Below are 16,937 nucleotides of genomic sequence, written 5' to 3'. Positions count from 1 at the left end.
AGGGACCTCCATCAAAAATGGAACCATGACTTAACCATATGATCTATCTGTAAAATTGATTCGGTTCTAACCAGAAAACTTCCAGTAACTTCTGAAAAAAGTACACATGGATCCCCTGCATACTCCCCCTGGTGTCCTGATCATGTTTCAGCTGAGGTGAAGTGAATGATTTCAGCTCCACCTCAAAACCTCCACCTACAGCAAGTCTATTATTTTTTTTAGGTAGGTCTACCACATAGTTGAATTTCTGAGCAGAAAGCCAAGAACTCAGCCACTTGTGATTTCTGAGTCTCATCATCCAGATGAGCAATAACTTTAATCATGCTACAGCCATCTGCAAATACCATACCAAAGCATGATGCACACTGGAGGCATGTCACATGCTGTTCTACACACATGCTTTAAGTTGGAATGATTCAGACTTGCAATATACGTGCAGATGAACACAATTTCTAGAGTACATCCAAACTGTCTGCTTTATGTTTATGTATACTGTTTGTATTTCAAAAACAAGATGCTGAAAATCCCAGTCGCACCACACAAGCTGACCAGGTATAGCACATCATAGGTACACACACTTCTTTTACAGAAGTCCTTGCCAGAATTTCTACAATATTTAAAAAGTTTTCTTGTACTGAGGAATCCAAAACTGAACACAGTGCTCCAATGTAGCCACAAAAATGTCAAAGATAATCGCTTTATTTAACTTGCTTCCCCCTGACCTCTCCCCCCCCACTTCCAAAGAACACCACTTCCAAAAGACTTTTCACAGAATGACTGACAATGGTGGGGACATCTGGAGCTCATCTAGTCCAATACAACATCACCTGTGCAGGACCATGTCCAGATGGCTTTTGAGCATCTCCACAGAGGGAGACTCCACAATCTCTTTTGAGCAGCCTGTGCCAGATCTTGGTTAATCTCATAGTAAAAATAGTGTTCCTCAATGTTCAGACAGTACTGTGCTTCAGTTTGTGACCATTGCCTATCACTGGCACCAATAAAAGGAGACTGGCTATGCCTTCTTAACCCACTCACTTCAAATATTTATATACATTGGCAAGCCTTTTCTTCTCTAGACTGTCCCAGCTCTAGACTAGTCCCAGCTCTATGTGAGATGCTCCAATCCATTAAATAGCCCAGTGGCTCTTCACTGCTCACTTTCCAGTTGATTCCCAGCCTATACTGCTGCACAAGGTTATTCTGTCCTGGGTGCAGGACTTTGCATTCTCTGAACCACATTTCTACATACCCATTCCTACTATTTGTCATGGTCTGGCTCAGGATCAGCTCTCACCCTCAGTGTATTGAGGCTTCCTCTCCAGTTTGGCATCACTCACAAGCTTACAAACAATGTTTTGTTCCATTGTTCACAGGATTAATAAAAGACATGAAATAGTATCAACCCCTAAGGAAATCAATTTATAAGCAGACACCAGAAAGGCATCAAGCTATGGAACAGTTCCAGCTGTCTGTACACTTCACCAATCACCTTATGGTCTGTCCATTCAACCTACATCTCTGCTTGTTTTTTTTGTTTTGTTTTGTGTATGTGTGTGCAAGCGCGTATTAATACCAGGAGAAATTATGTTAGAGATCTTGCTGAAGTCAAGGTAAACAACATCCACTGCTCCCCCCTCTACAGAGTGCCACAGAAGGCAACTGAGCTGGTTGGGCCGAAGTTAATCTTGCTGATTCCATGCTAGCTCCTCCCAGTTAGTTTCTTGCTGCTTTGCTGTCTATTTACATTATTTTTCCTTCTAAATATTCCTACTTATTCTACTTCATCTTTCCCCTTTCTCCTTTTACAAAGATACAGATGCTCAACATTAAATAAGCTTCTGACTGAAAGCAAGCTGAAAGTGGTGCTTTTCAGAATTATTCTTGGTGTTCTGCAAATATATGAAAATAAAGATAATTTTATCTGTCTTCAGAAGATGCTGTTGCAAAGCTAATAGAAGAGCATGTTGAAAATCAGCTCCAACAATAAGAAATCTAATAAAGAAGTTGATATTGGGAAAAAAAAAATAGGCTTACAATGAAGAGTTGGGGAGAAACAAAAGGAAAAGAGATTGAATGTACATTTTTTTGCTGTTGTTAATGAATGATTAAAAAAAACAAATTACTGTGCCTTTAAACTTACTGATAACTTTTTCACCTACTTTGGGGCACTGACATTATTAACTTTATTATGTACCATCATTCATAAGAAACTCCTAAGGTTTATCACCAAATTCAATATAGGAAAAAGGTTAATTGCCTTTTATTTCCTTCACTGAGTTTACTTGGGGCATATGGCATCAATTTGTGATTAATCAAATTCTGCCTGTCATGCAAGTCTGTTGCTTGGTGTATCTTTCACAGGCAGCAAATTTTTTTTATTAAAGAAATAAGAAAAAAAAATCTATAAAACAGATGCAACAGCTGAAAACATTTAGATCTTTTTTGAAACTGACAAAATGATTAGATAAAGGCAAACTTTAGATATTATTACTTGTTAAATTCATATCTCCCTAATTAATCATTCCTGTGTTGTTTTTATCAGTACAAAACTTCTATCCAATAAAAGTTTTAGAATTCCATATTCTTTCTGCTTAAATTATTATAGATTTTAAAAAGATAAATTTGTTTTTTGATAAATGTAATATTAAAACATGTGATGCCTACTGTGTTTTCATTACCAACTCCAAGTTTAAGAACAGAGTAGATTTTAAGATCAATCATGTTGGAAATTCTGGCATATAGTACTTCGTCTTAAATCAGCTCATAACTCAAGATACTGTTATAATATATAGCAATTACCTAAACCTACCACTCATTTTATATTGCTTACTTGATTTAAAAATAAAATAAAAATAAAATATTCATGGATTGGAGTTCTGTGAAAACACTTAGCTACCTGTTTGTCTCCTTTTGTTTGCCCTCTTATAACCTCAGTTGTATGTATGAGTTTAATGGTGTAGGATTGCTCTTAATTTCCTCCTTCTACTTCTTCTCCCCAGGAGGCATCTACTCTAAAAGCAGTCACTGTATCGACCATGTGGATATCCAAATCGCCTTTACTATTTACTGTGATTGCTTTTCTTAACTCAAGACAAAAAGCATAGAAACATACATCTGTTCTTGAGCTATTCAGATCTACAAATGCACACTCTTCCTTTGCTTTTTAAATCAGCTGTTAAAAAAAAAAACAACCTACAATAGCATGTTAATATCAATTATATTTAGATTCAGCAGAGATTCAAGACCTACAAAGCAACACACTGCAAGATATTTATAATTCTGAGAACACAGTTTCAATAATTCTATATAATTATTACAGAATCAATTATCACAATCAATACCGTACCTGAGCTCCATAAATATATTTATCCAGCATCTTGCCTCCTATCGTTTGTCCCCCTACATCCCACACTTGAAGAGTAACATTCAAATTTCCTGGAAAAGAAAATTATACAGATTACTATGTAACCTGGAAAGCTTAGATACAATTAATTTATATTATTACAGCAGGTAATATCTCTTAGCATATCAACAGCAATAGCTTTCTACAAGTATAACACAAATAGTAACCAAATTGAAAGATGGCCATCGTTTGGGGGGGGGGGGGGAGTCACTTGTGTCCAGGTAACTCATTACAATGTCATAAAACCATAGCTAAATATTCACATTCCAACATCGTTACTTCACAAAATTGTACACAAAGTATATCATTCCTGACTAGAAGTTATACAACATACTTTACTCAAGGAATGCATAATAACTTCACAGGGAAAGTTCTACAGCACAGCACTTGGAAGTGGAAGGTAACGATGTCAACCTAACTATATTGTTTCACGTTCTGCGTCCCCTTTGCCTTCCACCTCCACATTTGTAAGGAAAATTCACAATGGAAAATGTGCAGAGTAAATGTATTTTGGTAGTGACGCTCTTCACGTTACTATAAAGAATTATGTGGTTGACATTAACTCGGAGATGCAGATACAAGTCTACACTGCCAATGCGAACTAAATTTCCCTCTATCCACCACCCCAAAGCAGACAACCAAGTTAAATATGATTTACATAATTTCATCTTCCAAGAATCTACACCAAGAACAGATCTGCCTTTCTACTCTAAACAGTTTTAATATCAGTTCTGAAAACTGTTGAAACTGTTAACAGGCTTTCAAAACATGCTTACAAAAAAAAAAAAAAAGCAGAATATTTAATACCCTGCAAGTCATACATATTCTGGGGCCAAAAACTCAAATCCACAGTCTATGCATGTGCACACAGCAGCCTACGTTACAACGTGCTTACAAACATTATAATACAATTTGTCTTGTTCTGCAGTAAGAACTGCAAAACTGCACTGATGTCTTGGAAGCACTAAACTAATAAGTAAGCCCTTATAACTAAAATGTTTCTCATCTCTACATAATTACATGTTAATAACAATTCTATATACTCACGAACAATCATAACCACCTATGAACTTTATTCCAAGAAGTATATGCATCGCGACAAATCCCCCATCACAACGTTTCAATTGAGTGAAAAATAGAGTATTTTGGACTGCTAATACGTACTTTCAGCTCAGCTACTTCAAGTTATTAACAACCTTAATTCACACAACGTGATCTGTTCAGCCTTCAATTTAAATCAAACTGTCTTACACGTCAGTTGTGCAAGTATGCTCCATGGAAATATATCCCAGTATTCCATGACTATAGACAACAGATTAGAACTATATAGCTGAATATATGCTACTTGTGCTACTAAATACTCCACATTACACTTTTATGATGCATCTTGCTTTAATCTGGTTAAAAGCACAAATATCCTTAACTTCTACTTTGGTCAAATATGCAGAGATGAACATGAAACTGTCTATGCACCTTAAAAGTACTCTGAATACAATTCTATCAACAGTAAGATAAATAAATTCCAAAAGGAGCTTGGGAAATACATTACAAAACTCCAGTTGAGTAAAGGCAACCTTTCCCAGAATAAGGAGATTATTTGTTTTGACCATGCATCTACTATTTATTGATCAGTTCTTTTTAAATATTATAACAGAAGTTACTGCAGACAATACAGGTAAGTCTTCCATCATCTGGATGGGATGAAGGGGTGAAGAGGCAGTCTGAAATGACTGTGCATTCTCAGTCAGTAAACCAACAAACATTCTCCAAAGTCCACCATGCTGAAGAATTGTTCTGGTTGTATGCATTCTACTCCTCGCCTTAAAAAAAACTCACTGTGAAATGTTAATTTCTCTTTACTAACAACAGAAGAAACTGAAGACTAAAAAAAAAAAAAAAAAAAAAGAAGAAGTTGGGATGTTCATTTAAGTCGGAACAGTTCTTAATTAAGGCCTCACTGAAATTCATGTTGATCATTCCCTGTGCAATGTTTAATTTTCCCCTTTATACACACACACACACACACACACACTAGATATATATATAGGTCCTGTAATACTTGCTTTGTGCTCAGAATGATTCTAGGGGAGAAAACCAAAGTGTTAAGATTATTCTGACAGAAGGAAGAATGCCAGACCATTTGCCTAGCAAATAACCCATAAGAGACTATGAGAGCAACAGAAAAGTTTTCTGCAAAAAAATTTGATATCTGTTTGTTGTTTTGTTTTTTAATATATTAAATAGGAACACATTGGAGAATGGGAACAAAACAAGAAGAACGTATGTATAAAGTAAGACAGTTCTTAGAAACAAAGTTAACATACAATAAAAGTAACTGAAGAATCCCAGAACAGGAAAGTGCTAGCACTTCTTTAGTCTGTAGAAAAAGCATGCAACTACAAAACTAAAATAGCTAAGGCAGCACAGTGCAGGTATTCCAGGCCATTTCTGGTATGAACTGAAGCCACTGGACTGATTGAACACTGACCCCACAGAGGTACACTTGGTGCACTGGTTAACCTTACTTAAAGTGCTGCACAGTCAGGATGGAACTAAAAACACGAGCCTGCCCACTTCTTGCACTGAAGACTTAAAAAATCCTTTTCACAGAAGAATCTTGTTTACTGGACTGCACCCACAGCCTTCCTAAAAGGTATTTGACTGTGGCACTTCAGAATTTCTATCAGCAGAACCCCTGACTAACATATAAGCTATTTAAGCAGTAAAACCTACACTGTGGCTGAATCCAGACTATACAAAGTACTGCATCACAAAATACACTGAAATTTATTTGCATTTGAAAAAAATGCAAAAAATTTCAAACAAACTGCATGAATTTTTCAGCAGATGAATAATAGAAGACATTGTTCACAATTAATCAAAGTTTAATTAAAGTCATCAGTGAAATAAACGGCAAATAAATAAATAGTCAAGAGATTAGTATTTGCATCAAGCCATATTGTTTTAGCAAGTAAAATATTCTCCTTTTTTTAACTTTAAGATTGCATTAGTTCCTAAAAGAAATGGTGAAAAATAGACTTCTTATTAAAAATAATAATACCAATACTTTAATAAAGAAGTTAAAATGGATTTTGAATACACCGTGATATAAACTTCTGTGAAATTGTAGTAATTGGTAATTTCAACTTCAGAAACGTTGCTTAAAGGAGAAAAGCACATTTCAAACGCTGGAAAATAGTCAACTGCCAGCTCTCCTACAGAGAAATCACGGCTCATTTTCCTACTGATATACACATTATAATTCTTGTGTAGCAGTATGAATTAATGTTTCATGTAAACAGAACGGCTCTGCAAACCCAGAACTAATCAAGAAATCAGAAAGATCCATTTACCTAAGTAATGCTTTCCACACTGGTATTTAGAAGTTTTACTCTCCTCTCTCACTCTCCCCACCAGCTCACCTTACCTATAAAACATACAGATTTACATCTCCCTAAATACATGTATCGGCATGGGCAAAAACTGAACGATGACATAATGAAAAAATGCCTTTTCCCAAATATGAATACATTCCACCTCTGTTAGTATTTTGTTAACAATAAACAAGTAAAATAGATGCAAAGACTTTGCTGTTGTTTTGGTGCTATTTTAATCTACTTTCTGATTTTATTAAAAAATAAACTAGAAGTAAAATACGAATGGGTCAATGGATGATAATTTTCTACGTTTTCTACTTAAAAAGAGCATTTAGAATCCCAGTCATGTGCTAATAGCTCCTGCATGCTTAACAACTGGAAAAAAAACCCTGCAAAATACAAGTTCTCAGCACGCAAACAGCATGATTTGTGGACATATTCCACTTTCAAGTATCGCTATAAGCAGCAAAAACACCAAAGCAAATCAGTGATCGTAAGAATATCTGAAAAGGTCATTCTGTTTCACTTTAGAAAAATATATAAACATAACCAAGATTATTGGCAATGTAATTTTTAAGAAACTAAGTTCAGGAATCCCATATTTTCTTACAACTTTAAGTTACAGTTAAAATATTAACTATCTGAGTTGGTTTCTCCCTCCACTTCTCAAGGCAAAAAACACAGAACTTGCATCAAATTTATCAAATCTCACTACAACTTCCATCATCTAACATTTTTTCTAACTTTGATTTCTGAAAACAGAAGAAATTGCTTTTAATGAAAAACTTTGAGGCTTGGAAACTGAGCGACCACAAGTCAATGAAAAGACTTATTTGAAACCCCAATTGTTCAGAAACAAGCTTCTAGCAGCAACTATTCTTTCTGAATTATTTCTTTGCATTTTCCACGCTGCGTGCTGCAATTGGCATCTAAATAGTTTCTTTGCCGTCGTGAACCGAAACATCTTGAATGCTCAAACTGTATTTTTATGAGTGCTGAGGGACCCTAAATTTTAGTGGTCTATTAAATGCCAGCAATTTCATGCTGCCTTGCATAAAACAGCATTCACGTATTAGAGCACTGCGATTCCATAGCTGCATTATGCTTCTCACACACACAACCCAAATACGCTGTGTATTTCATTTGAGAAAATAAAACTATTTCTTTCAGAACACAGATACTTTTCCCAACGAGTATACTTAAAGTTCCATTGTTTTATGCTTAAGAGTATGCTCTAGTAGAGATAAAAAAAAACATGAATACAGACAGCATAGTACTTCTCCTACTTGCAGGCAGTGTTTAACTTAAAATCTTACAGATATGTTGCAAATACATAACTCTTTGTCACCTGGCAAGAATATGTTTGGAGAAAGTTTACTTAGTAACCTTTTTTTATTATTATTATTTTACAATAAAAAGCAGTGTACTGAGCTTATTTAGCACACATTACTTCAAAGACTGTTTCGGAAGGTTTTACTGTGTCCCAATCTTTCAGTGATGGAGTCCTCATTCTCTTACCTGGCAGTATGATCCTTTTCAAGTAGAAATCCAGTCCTATGGTTTGTTTGTATTGTTTTCCAAATGTTTCTTGGGCAAAACGCATGGCTAAGGATGTCTAAAACAGAACAATATCAAATTATGTTGTCATTTCAAACAGTATAAAGCTTGAAGTTAATCCAAGAAGTATGAAATATAGTTAAGCACTTGCTAAATCAACGCATGCTGACAGTGTTCAAGGATTTGTATTGTTAAGCATTCCAGATAGATTCAACACAACAAGAGGAGGTAGCAACAGCCACCAAGTTATACAGAAATCAGCAGACACATATTTCCTTGGCATCTCAAAGACACTGCAATTTTCATATCATAAAATATTAACAGACTGGAATGAGGTGCCATTAGTAGACTCAACTTGATACAAATCTAAATTACCTGTACATGAACTGCTCACTTTTGATAAATGGCCATTTCTCAAACAAGGATCCATCCTGATGCAGAACAGCCCGAACCCTGACCAGTTATTTTCTGGAGGGAAGGCTGTGGGGAAAATAGATATCTGCACAGTGGAGAGCCCCATAGGGGCTCCAACGTGGGGCAGGATTCCTGCCACTGCACACTGAAGCCTCAGGATCAGCTACTACATGATGGCTAAGACAGGAGGAGAGACTGCAAACACTTCAACAAAGAGAAGACTAAACCCATGTTAAAAATGCACATTTGCCGAATCATTCCTCTAGACAGAACTTTGGAAACTTATGCCTTCAATTTATATTATGTGGATTTACAAAAGTAGACCAATGCCCTGAAGGCACAGTAAAGAATCAGTTTTTACTACATGCTGCTAAAAGGATACACAACTAGCATGAATTAACAAAGCACAGCATTTCCATTCTTTCAGTGGCAATTTAAGATCTCTGTGTAAAAATGTAAAAGCAACACACTCTAGTGTTAAGAAAATAGAGAAATGCAATTACAGAGAAAATGAAAAGTTTGTACATGGAAAAATACATTACAATAAGTATGAATGTCAGGTAGGTAACATAACCAACATCCAGTTAGTGACACATACTTTGAAATTTCTTGCTGATGTGACATTTGAAATATAAAAAACAAAGTAACTGCAGAAAAATAGAAGATATTTTATATATTTGCACATACAGAGAAGCCTGAGAGCTTCACAAAATCCTGGTGCTACCTGAAAAACAAACAAACAAACAAAAAACCTCTAAATGGACAAAAAGGAACTTCTGCCAGATTTCAGTCCATCAAGACCTAAAGATGAGAGTCATGTCAGCTGTTGTCAGAGGTTGCTGTTAGAGTACATTTAGCTAAAAATGCAATAGTAAAATAGCACCAATAGGCGAGTTCTGTTAATGGACCTCATGTAACAAAGATCTGAACTATGCTAGTAATGTGTCCAACATACACAGGAAGAAAAGATAACTGACTCTTTTTGGCATGAAGACGTGACCAGAAGAGCTACGGCATTGAAGCTCAAGTATTAACAGGCAAACATGTATTCAACTATACAATTACCTGTGAAGTAAATAACAGAAGATTCACTGTTTTCAATCACATTGACACTCCTATCACTGTCACTCGTATAATAAGTGGTATTTTGAGATGAGAAGATACGTTTATGAAGTAATTTAAAAAATAAAAATAAAGGTTATGACAGTATTTTATTTACTTCATTGAATTCGAGCCCAGAGAAAATTAAAAATAAGTAAATGGGAGTGGAGAGAAGTAAACATGAACTTGCTATGCTTATATATTTATGTTGCTCTGGAAGGGAAGACGACCAGAGAGGATGAATCACGAGAAGATTGTTCTGCCTACAGCTGTGTGACAGTAACACTGACATTATAGACAAAAACAAAACAAAAAAAACAGTTCAAGACAAATTTGTTCTGTAATATTCAGTAAAATCAGTAGTGCTTACTCTTAGATTTTTTTTAATGTCAATGGTTAGAACTGCAGTATTATAAAGACATCGTTTTTATCTGACAGGACCTTAAAGAATAAGAACATCACAGAAAAATAAATACACCGTATCCACTGCACATTCTTTCTTTCCATAAAAGAATATCAATTTCCAGAGTGCAGGTTATATATCATCCGGCAATAGCAGTGTTCTATTTTCTCCAAGATGCTAATTTGGATCCCCATTTAATAAGCAGCCACTCCCTTCTTGTTTTAAGGGCTCAGTAAATATTAGCTTTATCACTCTGTGACACTCAATATCCCCTGTGGGCTTCTAAGGGTGTTAGTAAAAATAAACAACATGCGTTCAATTAACAGCCAACCAATAAGAGCAGCAAGTTATCAGCAGCAAAGCAAGGCTCTCTTAAATGGATTTCTTCCACCGTGCTCTTGAACGCAAAGGAATTTATAGCAGAAACTCATTGAGTAACTCCTTTTTAATTTTTTTCTAATAAACGTTAGTGCAAGGTTACCAGATTGGAGCTCTCTATTCACAGAGCAACCATTTATTCACAAAGCACTGCATGCAACAGCTCCAACTCCTTCACAACAGCAAACAGCGAATCATCTCACTGCACATTCAGGTACCTCTGCAATGCAAATAACCCCATCAGTCCTACAACTGTTCTTTACCACGCATCTCATGAAAGACTGCGTAACAGTTTTGCCTGTAAAGATAGGATCGGTATCACCTGATCCATTTATTACACCATTACCATTGTGTAAAACAAAGTTAAATAATGGTTCAGAAGAACTGTAGCTTTAAAAACAAATGAGATGGTTAGAGAACTTTTTAAATAAGATTAGGTTCAATGCAGGAGCTCTCAGCCATTAATCCAGAGATCAGAAGACAACATAATACCAAGAAGGCCTTGTTCTACCACATCACTACTAAGCCAAGCAAGCCATCACCTCTCCCAGCCAACCTGACTTTAGCCCAGTTTGGTACATTCACAAATTTGTCTTAAGTATTAAAAAAGTCTTCATATGCTGTTCTGAACAGCAATGCGGCATTGAATCCTGGTCTTACAACCACCCATTCATCAACATCTGAAGTTCTTTGAGTTCTGACATACAGTAACCGAGACAACAGTAAATAAACACACGAAAAAATTACACCATTCTGAGAATGAAATACAACAGGACATTTGAGTTGTTTTGGAAATAAAGATACAAGGAAACCGTGCAGGTGAGATGGGAATTTCATGTTTATATTTTTCAATGTCATCAACAGACTGCAGGAACTGTGCTGACATGCCATTCCTAAATACCCACACACTCAGAAATAGAACAAGAAAAGAGAAGTATTAACGAAATAGCAGCAGAGCAGTGGAACAGAACAAGCAGTGATAGGCAGCTCTGACACTTACTATCAGCCTGTCAAAGGCAATCCTTTGAATGAAATCCCATAGAGGAACACTTTCAGAAAGTGAAGCCAAAGGATTGTATCACTGTCGTAAGTAATTAAAACCAAAGCCAAAATTGAATGGGATGCAAGCACATCGTGCTGGAGCCACAAATCTCCATTCACATAACAACTTCACTAACCAGCTGAGAACCAAAAAGTAACATCTGTCCATCCCTTCCCACCCTCCCTTCTCAAAGATTAAGCTGTAGTTCCCAAGCACAGCAACATTCATGTACCACCCCTGCTGGCAAGAATCTTAAGACAGGCCAAATGAAAATCTTAGACTAAATAGAAAAATGCTTAAACTAATATTAAAAACAAGGAATTATCCAACACAGAATTTCTGACCAAGAATGGTATAGCTCTGTGGGTTGGGGCACAAGAAGCCTTTTGCAAGCATAGGAAGCAGTTGTCATCTGAAGGCCAAGTCTTTCCACTCCTAACTACTGACAAACCCTTGTTTACTGACACAGAGAAGACTACCAAAACTTCTAAAGTCAGGCATTTATCTATAAAGACAGCTTCATCTCCACAGGACACTTGATGTAGTTTTCCATTTTCAAAATGGAACAGGGACAATTTTTAGTCAACATTTATGAATGTATTGAGCCCAAGCACGATAAGATCCAGAATTAGCACAGCACTTCAAGAAGGTATCCTAACAAATCCTAAAGTGATATGGACATCACTCCATATTCCAGCCTACGTTGCACCTCGTGCGAATACCTACAGCAGGTTGAGTGTGATCTCCTTCATTTTCACCATCCACTAACGGAAGACATAAGGTGTTTCAGCCTCCATTTGCAAAGGATGGCAAAAAGACAGAACCACAGCCTCTCCCCTTCTCCCACAGCCCAGGTTTCAGGACCTCCCTGCCCATGAATAGCTCCCGGATTTGCTTCCAGAGGCCCAAAACTTTTTTCAACAGTAGTAAACCAGAACAGGTGCCGTTCTAACCAGAACTGTTACCTATTCCAATAAAAGCCAACCTGTGCATAGCAAGAGTAGGAACACGTAAGTGATAATGTCCTCTTTTTCCCCTCCAATCCATACTTGAACTGGTTTATTTTAATGGAAAAACCATTTTGATTTGGGAAGAGCAAGCTGACTTGGAAACTATATACACAGCTTTAGGCATCTATGATCCTTCTCACCATCAGAAGCAAGGAACCAATCGCTATTAATAATTCTTGGATTCTTTGGCACATTACCTCTGTTTCTGATTACAGGTTTCTTTTAAGCTTGTTTTCCTAGTTTGTCTGTTTCGCACACACAAAAAAATTTCTCTTATTAATATCTTACTAACCAATCATTACCTTCCTCAGTTTTTCTTTTCAACAACTCAGCATTTTCTTACCATATTCATTATATTGTAATGCTTTTTCAGGTTTTACTGTCTCACACTTCTTTCTTTCTTTCTCCCTTTCTAACCTTGTCTCATTCAAGCTCACTCCAGCAGTGCTTACTGCTTGTTTTAAGACCTTAAGTATTCGTTATTCAATGAGCCACCACAAAATTAACAAATAGAAGCACAACATCCCTCCCTCACCTTATGGAGGGAGGAATTCCTAGCCAGAGTAAACATAAATATTACCCTTAGCTCAGGACTGATACTGATTTGCTTTAAAACTGCCACCAACACTTCTGCAGAACTTTAATCGTACTGCTTCTAAACAATGTGAAGAAGAAACGTTTTTCCCCTTCAGCTTGCTGATGCACAAAGAGGTCTTTTTTTTTTTTTTCCTCTCCAGGAGAACTGAAGACCAGAGAGCCCCACATGGCCAAGAGGGAGGAAATAAAATATTTTTTAAAAGGGGCAGAGGGGAAGCAAGCAACGGGAAGGAGTCAAATTGGAAAAAATCTCACACTAAACTCACAATATGTGATATCTCAAAGATGCATTCCATTATTTCCTACACCTCTCTTCTCCAATGATCCCAGTGGCAGAAGAAGAGAAAAAACAATGTCTTGCATAGCAAATGAGAGGCTAAGTATGTATGTGTGTGAAGACCAGCTGTAAAACAGATGTGAGAACCAGGCTAGCTGAAAACATATAGACATACGCATGTTTCAACATTTCAGCCAAACGAGTAGCCAACAAAGGAAAGGAACCTCAACAATTTAGTCTTCCAAGGTGCCTGAAATACCACTAGGCATGTTTTACCTTTCCACCTCAAAACCCAATCACCTCTTTATTTTACAGGATCTTACAATAAATCCATTATTGCACATGTTTGCTGCTAGGCCATAAAAATGACTGGAAGAAGGCTCTATTACAGCATCATCTAGGGGGGACAGAAGGAAAAGCAGCCCACCACAACACAGCTGCTGCTCGTGGAAAATAAGCTGCACTCGATGCACAGGATTCCTGGAGCCAGCAGAGATTCAGTGAATGGCAGCTCCAAAGTGAGGGGTAGGAACCAGTGTGAATCTGCATCAAAACTCAAGAATGCTGGAAAATCCCTTTTTGGCAAGAGGTCACGCCACAAGGCACTGAATGGGAGTAGTGAAAGGATTCTTCCATTTGAATGGAAAACTTCTGAGGAAAGCCACTCATGAAACAGCACTCCATTGCTGCTGTGCATTTATTATTCTCTCATCACACAGTCCATCTACCGCATCATACAAATACAACATTACTTCAGACTGCATTTCAAATCGCTAAATTAAAAAAAAAAACAAAGCTTTTATTGCTTCCTAAAGCTCTGCTGAAGTGAGCAAGACCATGATCACGCCCTCATGAAGAGCTTATCTCTGTTAAGGACATGCAGCTCATTTAAACCACCTCGAGTAAATCTGCTTTCCATCTGAACTGCACATGAGGAAAGCTTCCTGCCTCCCTTCCTTATCAAAAATTAATGGCAGAGGTAAACCTGTGTTTCTCAAACACACCGCCGAAGGAGTATTTGTGGGCACATCTCACAAGAGGCCTCATGCTCCCTATTACAACAGGTCAAGTTGTAACCGCAACTGATTACGCTGTCGTGTAAACACTGGCGTACAGCTTTCATTCACAGACTACTCCTAAACAGCGCTTATGTTGGCTACAGAAAGAAAAAGAAAAGAAAAAACCACAACCGAAATCTGCAGCCGGCTCTTTCCGAGCCCTGGAGCTGCGCCTCAGAGTGAGGCAGAGCGCTGCGGGCGCCCCGTAGGCACTGAGCTCTGTATGGAGCGCACCCCGACAGCTCCGGGTCGAACCGAGCGCTCCCTGCGCGCAGTTCCCCGCTGGCGTCGCGCGGCTCGCAGCAGGAAAGCAGCTCTGAGCCGCTCTGTTTATTAAAGCTCAAGAGAAGGAGATTACAGCCGCGCACGCCCGCTCGTTGGCGAGCCTCGCCAGGAGAGCCGAGGGTACCGAAACCTCCCGGAGCGTTTCGCCACCGAGCGCGGAGCGGACTCGGAGGTGCGCCCGGAGAGCGGCGGGCCCGAGCAGGGGGCGAGGAAGGCGGAGAGGGAGACGCGGCACTGACCTTCCCTGCGGTGCCGTCCCCCAGCACCACGAGCTTGAGCTGGCGGTCCGGGCTCTCCTCCTCTTCCGAGTCAGACATGCTCGCCGCGGGGAAGGGAAGAAGCGCGCGACGATCACGGAGCCGGCCGCGGCGCCCAGGCCGGAGCCGCCATCTTCCCTCAGCGCGGCCGCCGTCGCTATGGGCCGCACCGGACGAAACCAACGAGAGACCGGAGGGAAGGGGGAGAGGACAGGAGCTAGCGCAGCGAGACCGGCAGCCGCTGCGGGCGCACGCAGGGGGCAGCCGCGATGCCTTCACTTTCACACCCCCCAGCAGGAGGGAGAGTGGCTCAGCCCAGCGCCGTACTCAGAACGGCAGTGGTTCGGCCCCGAGTGACGCCCCGCGCGGTAACTAAGGAGCGCGGGGTCAGAGGGCGTGGGGCGGAGTCAGGACCGCCTCGGCGGGCGGGGAAGGGGCGGGGATGGGGCCCTCGAGGCCGCGCCTGCGGGCTTGGTGTGGGGTCGGGGGCAGCGGGGCAGAACCGGGGAGGAGGGGCACTGTGGGGCTGGGGTTGGCTCCGGCTCACAGCTGCTGTGCCGACGTGCTGAGGGACGTGGCATGGTGCTGCGGGTCTGCTGGCGGTCAGAGCTGCCAGCGCCCGGTTGGAGCGATCTCAGCCCGGCGGTGCGTCAGGTGTCCCAGACCTCTGAGTTAATACCACTGCGCTCCTTTCTCACAGCCTTAATTCCTACCCGGTTTCAGGCACAGCCTTGCAAAATTATTGCTAGCTTTATTTTTTTATTTGTAAGGAGCGACAGACGTCTGAGAAAGTTACGTGAAAAGCGCTGGATTAAGGTTGACTCAGAGCTGTGCTCTCTCCCTTTGCCACTCAAAACACTGCAGGCAGACAGAAGCTCCATCAGCGTGCCATCACCAACCACATTAGCCCGTGCTCCTTGTGTTGGGGGGATGCCCACCCATCATCCAGCAGCCCTCCGTACCATTAACCTCCAGCAAAGGGCAGCTCTGGACCAGCCACTTTCAGATCTGGGAAAGGACTCTAACAAGCAAGTCCCTGGGAGATTGCCTTTGGATACATTAAAACTGTGGTCTGTGACCCATCTTGACAGGTCTAGGAAATGTAGCAGGTCTTAACAGAGCTAGCTGGACCTACTTGCATGGCTAAGGCCCATTAAGTTGTTTGGTTGGGTTTTCACAGATTGAGATGTCAATATTTATAAAGAAATATTGTCCTGGCATAAAAAAATGAGTATGACAGCAAGCATCACATCTTGTCTGGCCTATTTTCTCCAAGCTGCAGTTCAGCCATCTTTGTCAGCTGTTCGTCTAACTTCCAAGAGCCTCCAGATAGTCATCAAAAACCGTGATGTTTTATCTGCTCAAAACTTTGCTATCCATATAGATAAACAGTAATAAAACTTTAACCCCAAATTTAAAGCCATTGTGTTGTTATGCATGATGACCAGCAGTTTATAACCTCCGCTTGACAGCAGTCTTTCATGTATTTGAAAATCATCTTCAGCCTTGTTTTCTGTAGACTAAACAACTCCCCTTCTTCCCATCGTTCCCTGGGTTGTCTTTTCTGGACTTCTGATTATTCAAGTTGCTTTCCTTTGGCCCCTCTCCACTTACTTGAAGCGTTGTGCCAAAACCTGGATACAGTACTTTGGTTGAGGCCCTGTGAGTACTGAGTGGAAGTGTTACTTCATGTGTCATGTATACCAGACTCCTGTTTACATATCCCAGTATGAGGTTTGCTTTCTTCACAGTATGACATTACTGACTCACACTGT

At 39.5% G+C, this 16,937-nt stretch overlaps 1 protein-coding gene across 10 annotated transcripts in view; it reads right to left on the bottom strand.

Annotated features, from left to right (window-relative positions):
• The window catches only part of RAB28 (RAB28, member RAS oncogene family), a 61,396-nt gene extending 46,073 nt beyond the window's left edge, over nt 1-15,323 (bottom strand). For all 10 annotated transcript variants that reach the window (XM_025149702.3, NM_001277923.2, XM_040699037.2 and 7 more), the window contains exons 1-3: nt 15,145-15,323; nt 8,302-8,398; nt 3,350-3,438 (exon numbers count right to left, since the gene is read on the bottom strand). In XM_025149702.3, the coding sequence (XP_025005470.2) occupies nt 3,350-3,438; nt 8,302-8,398; nt 15,145-15,222 (264 nt within the window). In that variant the 5' untranslated portion in view covers nt 15,223-15,323. The remainder of the gene's footprint in view (nt 1-3,349; nt 3,439-8,301; nt 8,399-15,144) is intronic.
• Nucleotides 15,324-16,937: the final 1,614 nt, after the last annotated feature.

Source organism: Gallus gallus, chromosome 4 (assembly GCF_016699485.2).
Source record: "Gallus gallus isolate bGalGal1 chromosome 4, bGalGal1.mat.broiler.GRCg7b, whole genome shotgun sequence".
Classification (NCBI taxonomy): domain Eukaryota; kingdom Metazoa; phylum Chordata; class Aves; order Galliformes; family Phasianidae; genus Gallus; species Gallus gallus.
This window is presented reverse-complemented; position numbering and strand designations above follow the sequence as displayed.